The 14,811-nt window shown below is 41.2% G+C and overlaps 1 protein-coding gene across 5 annotated transcripts in view; it reads right to left on the bottom strand.

The window, feature by feature from the left end:
- The window catches only part of ube2f (ubiquitin-conjugating enzyme E2F (putative)), a 123,648-nt gene that overhangs the window by 24,259 nt on the left and 84,578 nt on the right, over nt 1-14,811 (bottom strand). For all 5 annotated transcript variants that reach the window (XM_043693164.2, XM_087988816.1, XM_087988817.1 and 2 more), the window contains one exon: nt 12,600-12,667. In XM_043693164.2, coding sequence (XP_043549099.1) covers nt 12,600-12,667 — 68 coding nt within the window. The remainder of the gene's footprint in view (nt 1-12,599; nt 12,668-14,811) is intronic.

Genomic DNA, 14,811 nt, shown 5'->3' with positions numbered 1-14,811 from the left:
CATTGCTTGTTGAATAGGAAGTATATTTAGAGCGAGAAACAGTTTGCATTTCAGGGGGATGATGTCAAAAGTCATCAGACTGAAACATGAATTCTGTTTCTCTCTCCACAGATGCTGCCAGACCTGATTATTTTCAGCATTTTGTTTTAGATTTCCAGCATCCATAGTATTTAACATTTGTTATCTCTTGTGGGATAAGGGCTCAGGAAGAATAAGCTCAATGTAACTCTGTAACCTATTGGAAGTACAATGAATATAAGTAAAATCAAGGGTGTCTTGAAACAGGAAGCCCAGAGAAGTGCAGGAACACCAAGTATCTGATCAAAAGTTTTTTGGGAAGATATTATTTCACACAAAGGACCAGTCAAGCTCCGTATCTAGCAGTGTAAATGTTTACTCATTTGTATTGAAGAGATGTACAATTCAGCAGTTGGTTCTTTGTCAACACTTGCAGCATTAAGCTTTACAAACAATGATGCAACCATCGTTTTATGTTTTTATCCTTTTTAAAATCATTTTATTGATTTTTGTCCAAACTAAATGACAGCAGAGCAAGGTACAATCACAAGCAATAAACAATTGTATGTAAAACCCCATAGCACAGACCCCACCAAAATACACAAAAAAAAGACAAATAACCCTAATAAATAAAAACATATACAAAGCATAAAGCCATAAGAATGTAGACCAGCAGTAAGATAACTGCATTAGCAAAAAAAAATAAAAAGAAACAACAAAAAAAAACTGCCACAACAGAAGATATCTCAGTTGGAACAGTTAAAAAGACAAGCATGGTAGCTCAGTGGTTAGCACTGCTGCCTTATACTGCCAGGGTCCCAGGTTCAATTCCAGCCTTGGGCAACTGTCTTTGTGGAGTTTGCACATTCTCCCAGTGTCTGCATGGGTTTCCTTTGATTGTGGGCGGCACGGTGGCACAGTGGTTAGTACTGTTGCCTCACAGCGCCAGAGACCCGGGTTCAATTCCCGCCTCAGGCGACTGACTGTGTGGAGTTTGCACGTTCTCCCCGTGTCTGCGTGGGTTTCCTCCGGGTGCTCCGGTTTCCTCCCACAATCCAAAAAATGTGCAGGTTAGGCAAATTGGCCATGCTAAATTGCCCGTAGTGTTAGATGAAGGGGTAAATATAGGGGAATGGGTCTGGGTGGGTTACGCTTCGGCGGGTCGGTGTGGACTTGTTGGGCCGAAGGGCCTGTTTCCACACTAAGTAATCTAATCTAATCTAATCTAATCCTTAACATATTTGGAGGAGCCAGTGTTGGACTGGGGTCTACAAAGTTAAAAATCACACAACACCAGGTTATAGTCCAACAGGTTTATTTGGAAACACTAGCTTTCAGAGCGCTGTTCCTTCATTTTATACTCCATAACCACCTGATGAAGGAACAGAACTCTGAAAGCTAGTGCTTCCAAATAAACCTGTTGGACTATAACCTGGTGTTGTATGATTTTTAATACTTAACATATGAAAGAAAAGGGTTCAAGATTTTTGTAAATTTGTTAGAGGAGCCAGATAAGGACAATCTACTCTTTTCTAATTTAAGGAAGTATAGCACATCTCTAAGCCAGTGTGTATGAGTAGGCAGAATTAGGGATTTCCATTTTAACAATATCAATCTTCTGGCCAAAAGGGTAGTGAATGTTATCATGTCTTTTTTAGAGGAAGAAGGATTAGGAAGAGGGTGACGACCCAAACAAAGCAGTAATAGCATTAGGAGTAAGATTTTCACCGGATACCTCAGAAAAAAAAAGTGTCAAAAATATCAGTCCAATATCTACTGAGAAATAGGCAAAGCCAGAACCTGTGCATAGAATTTGCTGGGGTTTGTTGGCACCGATCACAGGATGGAGACACCTCCTCAAATATGTTTGCAAGTCGAGCTTTGGTGTAGTGGGCGCGGTGTAGAATCTTGCTTTGAATAAAACAATGTTTTGCACAGATAGAAGGTCTGTGCACCCTTTGTAAAATCTCATCCCACACATCACCCAGAATTATCTTTTCCAGATCTGCCTTTAATAGAATCAAGACAACCTGAGCATACTTTATGAATGTTTGAATAAATAGCTGAAATAGCCCCCTTTAATGAAGAAAGCCGTTCTAGAAAGACATCAAAATCAGTTTCATTAGGAAGGGAGGGGAAAACCTGAAATAAACTATGGACAAAACTTTGAACTTGGAGGTATCTAAAGAAGTGGCTTCTAGGAACTGAAAACTTATCAACTAATTACTGAAAAGATGCAAAAACACCATCAACATATAAATCTTTAACAGTTTTTATTCCTAAGTTAGCCCAATGAGAAAAAGGCACAGTCCACTAAAGATGGGGGAGAAGTATGATTTGCCACCAATGGCACCTTAGCAGAAAATGACTGAAAGCCAAAGTGATGTCTAAATTGAAACCAAATTTTAAGACGGGGTAAAATAATTACATGGTTGGTGTAAATAGAGGCTGAAGAAAGGATAGGTGAATGCAATAAAGCCTTCAAGGTGGATGGGTGGAATTTGCCTGAATAGTCAACCAAATTGGGAGAGCATCAAGGTTCTCTTGGACCAACAGTTCAAATTGCTAATGTTTACTGTCCAATAACAAGACAGCCAGAATTAAATACTTCAACAAACACATCTACCAAAAGCAGAGCCAGCTTGTTCCAAAATGTTTTATAAAAATTTGGCCAGAAAACCATCAGGTCCAGGGCTTTTACCACTTTTAGTGATTTAGCTGCAGCCTCAAGTTCTATTGATGTGATTGGTTGTTCCAATTCCTTTGCCACATTTTGATCAATAGAAGGAACGTTAATCTTATCAAAAAAGTTCTCAAAATCTGCTGTATGAGAAGAACATGCAGATGAATAAAGTGAAATGTAAAATTACTTAAAAGTCTTGTTGATTTCTAATGGGTCTGACATGACACCTAAATTAGCCTTAATTTGTGGGATTAATTGAGATGAGGACATTTGGCACAACTGATGTGCCAACAATTTATCTCCTTGTTCATAAAATTTAGACCTAAAGCTTGGTGATGTATTGTGACATTACAACATCATTGGCCTGTAGGGATATGCATTCTTTATATACTTCTGAAGAGTTAGAGATTGCATAAGAGAGTCCAGTTGAGACAGACGTTGTGCTAACCACGCCAATTTCTCTGTCCTAAGTCTATTCTTATGTGCTGCAAAAGAAATTATTTTCACCCCCCAATGAATGCCTTCAGGGTTTCCCACAGCAAGGAAGCTGTAATGTCAGGTGTTTTGTTAAACATTTTTTAAAAAATCCATCCGTTGAGAGACAAAATTAACAAAATCCTCCTCTAAAAGTAAGTGTGCATTCAGACACCAAAGTGGGTGTATATAAGAAAATTGTGAAAATGAACATTCAGATACAGATGCATGGTTTGATAAAACAATTGAATCATATTTACAACCGGAAATAGATGTGAGTAGTCTGCCATCCACCAAAACAAAATCAATATTGGAGGTGCAGCAGACAGCAAAGAAGGTTACCTTGGATTACAACAGCATCTTGACCAGATAAGTCAATGGGCTGAGGAGTGGCAGATGGAGTTTAATTTTGAAAAATGCAAGGTGCTGCATTTTGGAAAAGTAAATCTTAGCAGGACTTATACACTTAATGGTAAGGTCCTAAGGAGTGTTGCTGAACAAAGAGACTTTGGAGTGCAGGTTCATTGCTTCCTGAAAGTGGAGTCGCAGGTAGATAGGATAGTGAAGGCGGCATTTGGTATGCTTTCCTTTATTGGTCAGAGTATTGAGTACAGGAGTTGGGAGGTCATGTTGCGACTGTACAGGACATTGGTTAGGCCACTTTTGGAATATTGTGTGAAATTCTGGTTTTCTTCCTATTGGAAGGATGTTGTGAAACTTGAAAGGGTTCAGAAAAGATTTACAAGGATGTTGCCAGGGTTGGAGGATTTGAGCTATAAGGAGAGGTTAAATGGGCTAGGGCTGTTTTCCCTGGAGCATCAGCGGCTGAGGGATGACCTTATAGAGGTTTATAAAATCATGAGGGGCATGGATAGGGTAAATAGAAATTATTTTCACCCCCCAATGAATGCCTTCCCTGGGGTTGGGGAGTCCAGAACTAGAAGGCATAGGTTTAAGGTGAGAGGGGAAAGATATAAAAGAGACCCAAGTGCAGCTTTTTCACATAGAGGGTGGTGCGTGTGTGGAATGCGCTGCCAGAGGAAGTGGTGGAGGCTGGTACAATTGCAACATTTAAAAGGCACCTGGATAAGTATATGGCTAGGAAGGGTTTGGAGGGATATGACTTGAATAAATGTGGTGGACATGCAGAATTTTTTATTTTTTTTTTAGAAGGTTTAAAGGACTGCCAGGGATCAACAACATTAAACTCCTCCATAAAAGTCCGAATTATTGTAGCAGATTTGGACTAGGCACTTGGAACAGAGGAAGAACGGTCTAAGTGAGGATTCAATCAACAGTTAAACTCCCCTGACAACCATTGGGCGAGATATTAGATTCCCTACAGTGTGGAAATAGGCCCTTCAGCCCAACCAGTCCACACCGACCCCACCGAAGAGTTACTCATTGTCCTCTGACTAATGCACCTAACACTGTGGGCAATTGAACATGGCCAATTCACCTGACCTGCACATCTTTGGACTGTGGGAGGAAACCGGAGCACCCGGAGGAAACCCACACAATGCGCAAACTCCACACAGACAGTCGCTCAAGGCTGGGATCGAACCTGGGACCCTAATGCTGTGAGGCAGCAGTGCTAACCACTGAGCCACTGTGCCGCCCCGGTTTCTTCTTTCGGTTTAGCATGCAATGTGCGATAAGCCCTACCCAACACAGGTTTAGCCTCAAATCTGAGCAGGTCCTGTAAAGGTTGGGCCATAAATTCTGTAGGGTGAGGATCCTACAATCCCTTGGATAAACCCACATGTCAAATATTATTCCACTTGGAGCAGGCCTCCAAGTCTTCACATTTCTTAGTCAGAGACTCAACTGTAGCAGATAACACTAACATTAGCTTGGAGGCTAGCTATCTGGTTATCATGCTCATTAGTTGAATGTTCCAGGTCCAAATAGTCCCGCACTGCGAAGAAACATTTTCCTCCAATGGCTTCAGAGCAGTTGTTACCTCCTTTTTAACCGTCTCTGAAGTTATAAATTCAAATTGGTAATGCTATTGCCCATCATGTTCTTAATGCTACATAGCATGGCTTCATTAGTATCCGGCCTCTCTGGAGACTCAGTCTTAGGCAAATGGCGCAGCCTAGCGCGACTGGACTTGGCTGACTCAATTTTTGTTTGAGCAGTTGCCATTTCAAAGGCTACAGGTTAAAAATGGGTTGTGTTTAGAAAACAAAATAGCCAAATGGAGTGTAGAGGACGTGTAACAAGTAAATTTAAGAAATCAAAATATACAAATTTACTACATTCCCGAGGAGCGACCCCAAATTACGTGCTACATCATTTGTGCTGCCGGCCACAAGGTCTTGGTGGAAATCCATCATCATAGTTGACATGGATACATTGGCCTCGACAGCAATTTCCTGTTTCTAAGGGGAGCTTGGAGGAACTTCATCATCATTTTATATGTAGTCTTATCATCCCTCTCAGGCTATGTGAAATAACTTCACTGTCAACTAATTGCTTTCGAAATATAGTCACTGTTGTGGGAGAGTACAACAGGAAATTTGCACAAAGTCTTAAAAAGCTTTTGGTTGAATAGGGGAGGAACAACTTACCACAACATCAACTTGGTTAAGGAAAACAGGTTGAAACAAGTAACATAAGCCCTGGGGTATTGTAATTATGCCAGTCTAGTTCAGGAAACAGACCCAGCCAGGCTCTAATACATTTTAGCTGCACCTCAAATCCTGGGTCTACAGTTATACAACCAACACAGAAGTCAAAGGCAAAGGGCCCAGTGGTACACCTTTGCTCGCAAGTTCATCAGGGAGCATTACTTCCTCAAGGCCCTGCAGGAAAATGGGAGTGTGGAACTGATCAGATGGTTCCCTGAGTACACCAAAGTTGAATGACAGAATGTCTCATCATCAGAACTATCAAACAAGCACCAAGACTGTAGCTTGGATGATGGTGAGGAAGATCCTCCCAGTCAGATCCTTTGTTTGCATTCAAAGTCTCACTTCTTCTGCATGCTGACCTTGAGGTGGCCATAATGAGGAACAGACCATTTCCATTTTTCCTGGAATGTGCAAACAAATGTTTGGAATGAGACAAAATTGTTTTTGTTGATGTTCATCTCAAGCAGCTCCATGATGCAGACCCTGTGCTCTACAGACTCTTCCCACGTATGCACAGAGTCAAACATCAACTGTGCTTGGAGGATCCATCTATTCAGTGAAAGATGTCATGTGATCTGCTTGTAACGTGCTGACTTTCTAGTGCAAAGGGTGGTCCGTGACTGAGTACTTCATATTGACATTCCAAGGTTCATGACTACATGTTGAGGGATGCACTAAAGCTTAAAGCAGCTACTGTAAAGGCAGAATGGGGATAGGTCACTGACTAAAGCCTTTTAGCCACTGTACACCCATTGGCTGGAATTTGTAAATATGGTGAGTAATATAATGCATTAGAAGAAAAGGATTTGGTTTTGCATCTTATGTAATATAGTGTTCTTTTGTATAAATGTTATGTATTAAAGTAGTAAAGCCATGAGACTGGTGAAGCACAAGATACTTTAGTAAAACTAAGAGTTTATTCCCAATTATCCTTGATCTTTCATAGTTGACATGGATACATTGGCCTCGACATCAATGCTATATTATACCAGATAAGATGCTTTTGGGTAGGAGGAAACTGCTAAATCACATGGTGCTGCAATGTGATATTCTTATTCAGCAACTGAGACAGAATCTTTAACCTACAATTGTACAGTTAGATTAACCCACTGTACTCAGACTGCCTTAGTGCGGGAGCACAATCACATAAAAGTCTGGATGTCTTTGACAATTAGGAATGTGTCACCAGCCTGCTGATTAGGTAGTGAGGTGGTGAGTTTTGCATGTTGTCATGAGCACAATAGAAAATGAAAAGTGAAGAAGATTATCTCAGAGTACAGTGGGACCTTGATCAGATGGGCCAATGGGCTGAGGAGTGGCAAATGGAGTTCAATTTAGATAAATGTGAGCTGTTATATTTCGGTAAGGCAACTAGGGCAAGGCTTATATGGTTAATGGTAGTGTCCTGGGAAATGTTACCAAAGTGATCGAGAGGTGCTAGTGCGTAACTCCTTCAAAGTGGAGTCGCACGTAGACAGGGTGGTGAAGGCAGTGTTTGGCATGCTCGCTTTCATTGGTCAGAACACTGAGTACAGGAGATGGGAAGTCATGTTTGGCCGTACAACAGAATTGTTCAAGATGCAGGAGGGGAATGGAGATGGGAGTGTGTGGATTCTGTGGGGAAGGGAGCAGCTGAGAGTGAACAGACTGTGGAGGAGAAACAGTGACCATAGGTTCATAAGCAGACATTGTGAGTAAATAAATGTGGAGGGAGAAACCTACCCTGCCTCTGGGACCAACTTGGGATGCCAGTGCAGTAATGATGCTGTAATTGATAAACCCTTTGCGTAGCATGACAGAATGACAAGCTAAAATTAGAAAAAATTGCATAACTGTTTTCTTCTCACACATGTTCCTCCCCCATCTTTTTTCATTAATGATAGTGAGAAGTAAAAATATAAATAGAGTCAGAGTCATTCAGCACAGAAACAGACCCTTTGGTCCAATTCATTGGTGCATTGGTGAGGCTACGTTTGGAATACTGAGTACAGTTCTAGTTGCCCTTCTACAGGGAAGATGTTGTTAAACTTGAGAGGGTGCAGAAAAGGCTGTTGCTGGGACTGGAGGGTTTCAACTACAGGGAGAAGCTGAATCGGCTGGGGCTATTTTTCATGGAGCATCGGACACTGAGATTTATAAAATCATAAGGGGCTTGAATAGGGTGAATAGTCAAGGTATTTTTCCTCGGGTAGGGGAGTCCAAAACTAGTGGGTATAGTTTAAGGTGAAAGGGGATAGATTTAAAAAGGACCTGAGGAATGACTTTTCCACACAGAGTGGTGCGGGGATGGAATGAGCTGCCAAAGGAAGTGGTAAAGGCAGGTACAATTACAACATTTAAAAGGCACCTGGATGGGTATATGAGTAGATGGGTTAGAGGGATATGGGACAAATACTGGCAAACGGGACTTGGTCAGATTGGGATCTCTAGTTGGCAGGGATGAATTGGACCAAAGGGTCTGTTTCTGTGCTGAATGACTCTGACTATTTATATTTCTACTTCTTACTATCATTAATGAAAAAAGATGAGGGAGGAACATGTGTGAGAAGAAAACAGTTATGCAATTTTTTCTAATTTTTAGCTCGTCATTCTGTCATGCTACGCAAAGAGTTTATCAATTACAGCATCATTACTGCACTGGCATCCCAAGTTGGTCCCAGAGGCAGGGTAGGTTTCTCCCTCTACATGTATTTACTCACAATCTCTGCTTATGAACCTATGGTCACTGTTTCTCCTCCACAGTCTGTTCACTCTCAGCTGCTCCCTTCCCCACAGAATCCACACTCTCCCATCTCCATTCCCCTCCTGCATTTTGAACAATTCTATCCTATCTTCCATTATTATTTTCACCAGATCTTTTTCTGACAGAGCCAACTGTTTCCTGAGGTGGAGGAGCCAGTGTTGGACTGGGTGGACAAAGTTAAAAATCAGAGCTGAAAAATGTGTTGCTGGAAAAGCGCAGCAGGTCAGGCAGCATCAAAGGAGCAGGAGAATCAACGTTTCGGGCATAAGCCCTTCTTCATTCCTGAAGAAGGGCTTATGCCCGAAACATCGATTCCCCTGCTCCTTTGCTGCCTGACCTGCTGCACTTTTCCAGCAACACATTTTCAGCTTGATCTCCAGCATCTGCAGTCCTCACTTTCTCAAAGTTAAAAATCACACAACATCAGATTATAGTCGAACAGGTTTATTTGGAAGCACTAGCTTCAGCAGGTGGTTGTGATGAAGGAGCAGCGCTCCGAAAGCTAGTGCTTCCAAAAAAACCTGTTGGGCTTTAACCTGGTGTTGTGATTTTTAACTATTTTCTTGTAATTAAACGATTCAGAGATCTACTATGCTGCTATTCAGCTGAGCACCCTGGAGAAAGAGCCTTTGCTGCAAAATTAGTGCCGACAGGTTTAATGGGCAATTACAGCTCACTCACACACTTGTTGCACCACACACCAAACATGGACAAAGCACTGATGTCTCCTGTACAATGATATTACTCATGGCAATACTCAGCATTCCAATATTAAGATTTCATCATTATTTCTCTGCCCAGTCCTGTATACATTAGAAACATGAAAACACCATTATAACAGCTGGTGCAACAAACCTTCATACCTTCAGCACGGAATACGACAGTCATTCCACTGGGGTCCTGAACTAACCTTACTGCTGGGCATCATACAATCTGAGATCTAGCCCTAGCACTGCACCTGATCTTAGTTCTGATTGTAAATCATGGACCATCCAGGAATACATAACCACTGTTGGATAAAAAATACAAATGCATCCTGCGCAATATAAATAGATCAGGGGCCACTAACCAAAGCTCAAATCCAAGTTTTCATATTACTGGTTAGTGCAAAGGCAACTTTCAATCATGTGCAGGGCGAAAGGGATTTTTAACCAACATGATCATTAAGACAATATTAAAATGAGCAGTCAGCACTGAAATCCAATTTCAAACTCTGACAGCATTACAAGGATTGCAAATCATGCCTCAAGTGGATAGTACTTCATGAGCTCCATTTCAACCAGTACCCTTGTCTCATGCATTCAACTCATTTAAATAGAGCCATGACTGTTTGTTGTCTTGAAGTCTTTTTTGCCTTTCCCCAAAGCCAGAGTATAATACTAAAAATTATAGCGTATAATTTACCCCAGATTGTAAATCACCCCAATGCAAGCTATTACATAGGGGTAATTAATATGGTTAAAAACTATTTGAACCACTAAGTAATTTCTTTCTGACCCTGCAGTTTTCCAAATTCTCTCAATGTGGACAGTTTCAACTGCAAGTAGTCATCGTGTTATTATTGTTCGCACATGAATTGCTTTCCCAAAACAGTACTGCAATTGCACTCATTTTGAATCTATTCAAAATCTACTTTTCTAGCTACACTTTCATGCATGGATCTATTAATTCTCTTAGGAGCTCTCATCACTTTCCTTTATCCTTTTGGAAAGATGCTGCTTTCTAACTGTGGTGATCATGACTGTTCCTTTGCTTGCCCCAGCTAAGGCATTCAGAATTTATATTTTAACAATGTATTTGTTATAATTTTGAATTCTCAGGTACTATCCATTTTTATAGATGATTTGTTTCAAATAATGCCATCCTTGTCAAAATGATTAAATTTGCTTTGTTGATAATGCTTTCTAAAGTTTACAAAGTTGTAAACAGTACTTACTGAAAGAAGTTTTAAGCTGATCAAAGTATTTCAGGTCAGTGAAGCCCATAAATCAGGGAATATTTTGATTCCGTATGTTTCATTTTGGTCACTCGAGCCATTACCATTTGGCAGGGGGACCAGATTGTGTTAGTTATGTTAGCAAGCACCTGAGGCAGGAGGTACTGTCCTCCGCTGCAGTGAGTCAGCAGAGAACCTGACAGCTGCAGGTGACAGCTAATTACCACAGTTTCAGACAAAGACACATCTAACTGCAAAAAATGCACATTGGCACTTCTCCTTTCTAACAGGCAAAAACTGCAGACGCAAAATTTTCAGATTCCTCTCTTCATCCATAGTCTTCAAACCAAGTTATGTAAATGATTATTCTCCAACAGAAACCCAATCAAATGCAGCAGAGATTTACAAAAAAATGCAAAAGCTGGACGTTGTAAACACAGATGACAAGCACGGTTATCCACAGCACACAGGGTAGATAGGATGTCAAGTTTATACAGTCTTAGTTCCTCCTTAACAATAGGGACTCCATGGGGCACAGGTCTAAACTAGTAAACATGATCAAACTTTTAAAAAAAAAATGAAAAAAAAACAGAAACTGCTTTATGCTGTAGTCTCACAATGATTTCTCACCTACTGCTCTAACAATTTATTTTCCTTGAAGTATTAGTTGAATGAATCTCTTCCCAACATTATCCAAGTCCTAAGTACTCAAACCTCCTTTTATATATAATTTATGCATTATCTCACTGATGGGGGTTGGTTAGCTCAGTTGGCAGGACGTCTGATTTGCGATGTAGAGTGATGTTAACAGCCTAGGTTCAATTCCCATACTAACTGAGGTTACCATATGGATCCCACTTTCTGAACCATGCCCTTTGCCTGAGACATGGTGACCCTCATGTTAAACTTATACCTGGTCTCTCTCTAATCATACAGCAGCTCTATGGTCCTCTGTGACAATGGTGACTCTGACTTAAAGTGGTGACATACCTCGTTGATGAATATTCACATTCCCTCACAATTTTTGACTAAGCAGTTTGTAGGTTGTTTAGCTCACCATCTTCTATGATTTAATTATTGATTCCCCTCCCCAGCTCCTGGCCATCTTTACACAGTTTCAAATCAGAGGAAGGATCTGAACCAAAACAATAATGGTCCTCTTTAGTCTCTCTGACCCAATGACGGTGTCAAATTAATTAATTTGTTTATGCTAGCAAATTTCTCCAGTTTAATTTTTAGCTCTAGTTTACCACCTTGGATTCATGACTGCAACAGTCACTACACGTACAGTGGATCCAGTACAACAAGATTGTGATGCATTTAGTCAATAACTGCCTGCTTTTTAAGTCACTAGTGAAATGTGTTTTGGACATCTTGTCACATTTCATGAGGGAAACTGACATGGTCTTACTGAACCTATAGAGGAGAAAGCAGGAAGGTTCACTCATGTGGCTTGACAACTTCAAGGACTAATGAGGAAGGAACGGAGAACAGGTTTTAGAAACAGGGAACTCTACTCTGTAACTAACCTTGTGCTGTGCCTGCCTTGGGACAGTTTGATGGGGACAGTGTAGAAACAGCTTTACTTTATATTTAACTTGTACTCTTCCGCCCTAGGGTGTGTTTGGAGGAACAGTGTACTAAGTACTTTACTCTGTATCGAATCCTGTATCTTACCGGCCCTGGGTTTATTCAATAGGAACAGGGTAGAGTGTGCTTTACTTTTTATCTAACCTGTGCTTTACTAGGCCTGGAAGTGCCAGCTTTGCTCTGTATCTAGCCACATACTGTAGTGCCCTGGGAGTGTTTGATTGGGTCAGTGCAGAGGGAGTTTTACACTGTGTCTATACCAATGTTATACCTGCTTTGAGAGTGTTCGATGTTAACACTGTTGCACTGACATGGTTATTTTGTTTTAAAATTATTTTTCACATGATGTCACTGGTAAAGCAAAATACCCGTTTCCCAGCATGAACATTCCTCACCTTGATGTACACAAAGATTTATGCAAAAACATGATAAACTCAGACTGAATTTGCTGCATCCAGTTCCTTCTGTTTTACCCTTCAGGCAAAGTAAACGATTAAAAAAAAAAGCTCTTCTACTCACCACCATATTGTAGGCTTCTGGGACATCTGTTTCAAACTGGAACTTGCCACCCTGGTAATACCCTTCATCTGTGAACAGGACATGAAGTTAGTTCTGATGGAACAAAACCACCTACAGATATACAGTCTTCCCTGAAGTAACATGCTTAACAGCTAATAAACACCATTTGATCCATATATAAAAACACTTTTGCATAGTTTGCACCATTTACAGGCACCATATCATGGGCAAGTATACATAATGAATTGTTGAAAAAATGACACATTTGTCAATATTGAAGTGTTTTAATGCAAGAAAATTAATGACAGCCATTTTGTAATAGAATCATAAAGAAGTACAGCACAGAAACAAATCCTTCAGTTCCTCTAAGCCCTTCCTATGCGGGTAAGTGGAGTTGAAATGCCCATCAGTCATGATTAAATGACAGAGTGGACTCAATGGGCCAAATGGCCTTACTTTTACTCCTATGTCTTATGGTCTTATTCTTGAGGGGACTGGAGGAAGGTTTAGGGGAGATGTCAGAGGTAGGTTCTTTACACAGAGAATGGTGGGTGCGTGGAATGCACTGCCAACAGTGGTAGTAGAGGGAGATATGTTAGGGACGTTAAAGCAACTCTTGGATAGGCACATGGAAGATAGTACAATGAAGGGTATGTAAGTTAGTCTGATCTTAGAGTAGGATAAAAGGTCAGCACAACATCAAGGGCCGAAGGGCCTGTACTGTGCTGTACTGGTCTACGTTCTATGTTTTATTCATATACCCATCCAGATGCCTTTTACATTTTGTAATTGTACCAGCCTCCATCACTTCCTCTGGCAACTCATTCCATACACACTATCCTTTGTGTGAAAACGTTGCTCCTTAGGTCCCTTTTAAATTGTGTGTCTCTCACCTTAAACCTATGGCCTCTTGTTTTGGACTCCCACAACCCAGGGAAAAACCTTGTTAAAATACCTTATCCATGTCCCTCATCATTTTATAAACCTTTAAGGTCATCCCTCAGCCTCTGACGCTCCAGAGAAAACAGCCCCAGCCTGTTCAGCCTCTCCCTGTAGCTCAAATCCTCCAACCCTGGAAACATCCTTGTAAATCTTTTCATAATCCTTTCAAGTTTCACAACATCTTTCCGATAGAAAGGAGACCAGAATTGCATGCAATATTCCAACAACAGTCTAACCAATGTCCTGTACCTGCAACCACACCTGCAACATGACCTCCCAACTCCCGTGCTCAACACTCTGACCAATAAAGGAAAGCATGTTAAGCATCTTCTTCATTATCCTATCTACCTGCGACTCCACTTTCAACGAACCATGTACCTGCAATCCAAGATCTTTGTTCAGCAATACACCCCAGGACCTACCTATTAAGTATACAAGTCCTGCCCTGATTTGCCTTTTCAAAATGCAGCACCTCACATTTATCTAAAGTAAACTCCATCTATCACTCTTCATTCCATTGGCCAAATTGATCAAGATCCAGTTGTGCTGAGGTAACCTTTTTCGCTGTCCACTTCACCTTCAATTTTGGTGTCATCTGAAAACTTATGAATCATACCTCCTATGTTCACATCCAAATCATTTACATAAATAATGAATGGCAGTGGACCCAGCACCAATTCCTACGGCATACCACTGGTGACAGGCCTCTAGCCTGAAAAACAACCCTTCACCACCACCCTCTGTCTTCTACCTTCGAGCTAGTTCTGTACCCAAATGGCTAGTTCTCCCTATATTCCATGTGATCTAACCCTGTTAACCAATGAGGTTAACCAATGAGGAACCTTGACTAACCAGAGTCAACCTATTTTGTTTAAAATGGAAACAAAGCTTGGCAGTTAACCGTCAGAGGAGAAAGTGAGGTCTGCAGACGCTGGAGATCAAAGCTGAAACTTTATTGCTGGAACAGCACAGCAGGTCAGGCAGCATCTAGGGAACAGAAGATTCGACGTTTTGGGCACATGCCCTTCTTCAGGAATGAGCAGAGAGTGTTCAGCAGGAGAAGATAAAAGGTAGGGAGGAGGGACTTGGAGGAGGGGCGTTGGAAATGTGATAGGTGGAAAGAGGTCAAGGTGAAGGTGATAGGTCGGAGTAGGGTGGAGGCGGAGAGGTCAAGAAGAAGACTGCAGGTCAGGAAGGCGGTGCCGGGCTGGAGGGATTCGGCTGAGACAAGGTGGGGGGAGGGGGGATGAAGAAACTGGTGAAGTCCAAG

The sequence above is a fragment of the Chiloscyllium plagiosum genome, unplaced genomic scaffold (genome assembly GCF_037043375.1).
Source record: "Chiloscyllium plagiosum isolate Xiang-an unplaced genomic scaffold, Cpla_swu_hap1 HiC_scaffold_7, whole genome shotgun sequence".
Taxonomy (NCBI): Eukaryota; Metazoa; Chordata; class Chondrichthyes; order Orectolobiformes; family Hemiscylliidae; genus Chiloscyllium; species Chiloscyllium plagiosum.
This window is presented reverse-complemented; position numbering and strand designations above follow the sequence as displayed.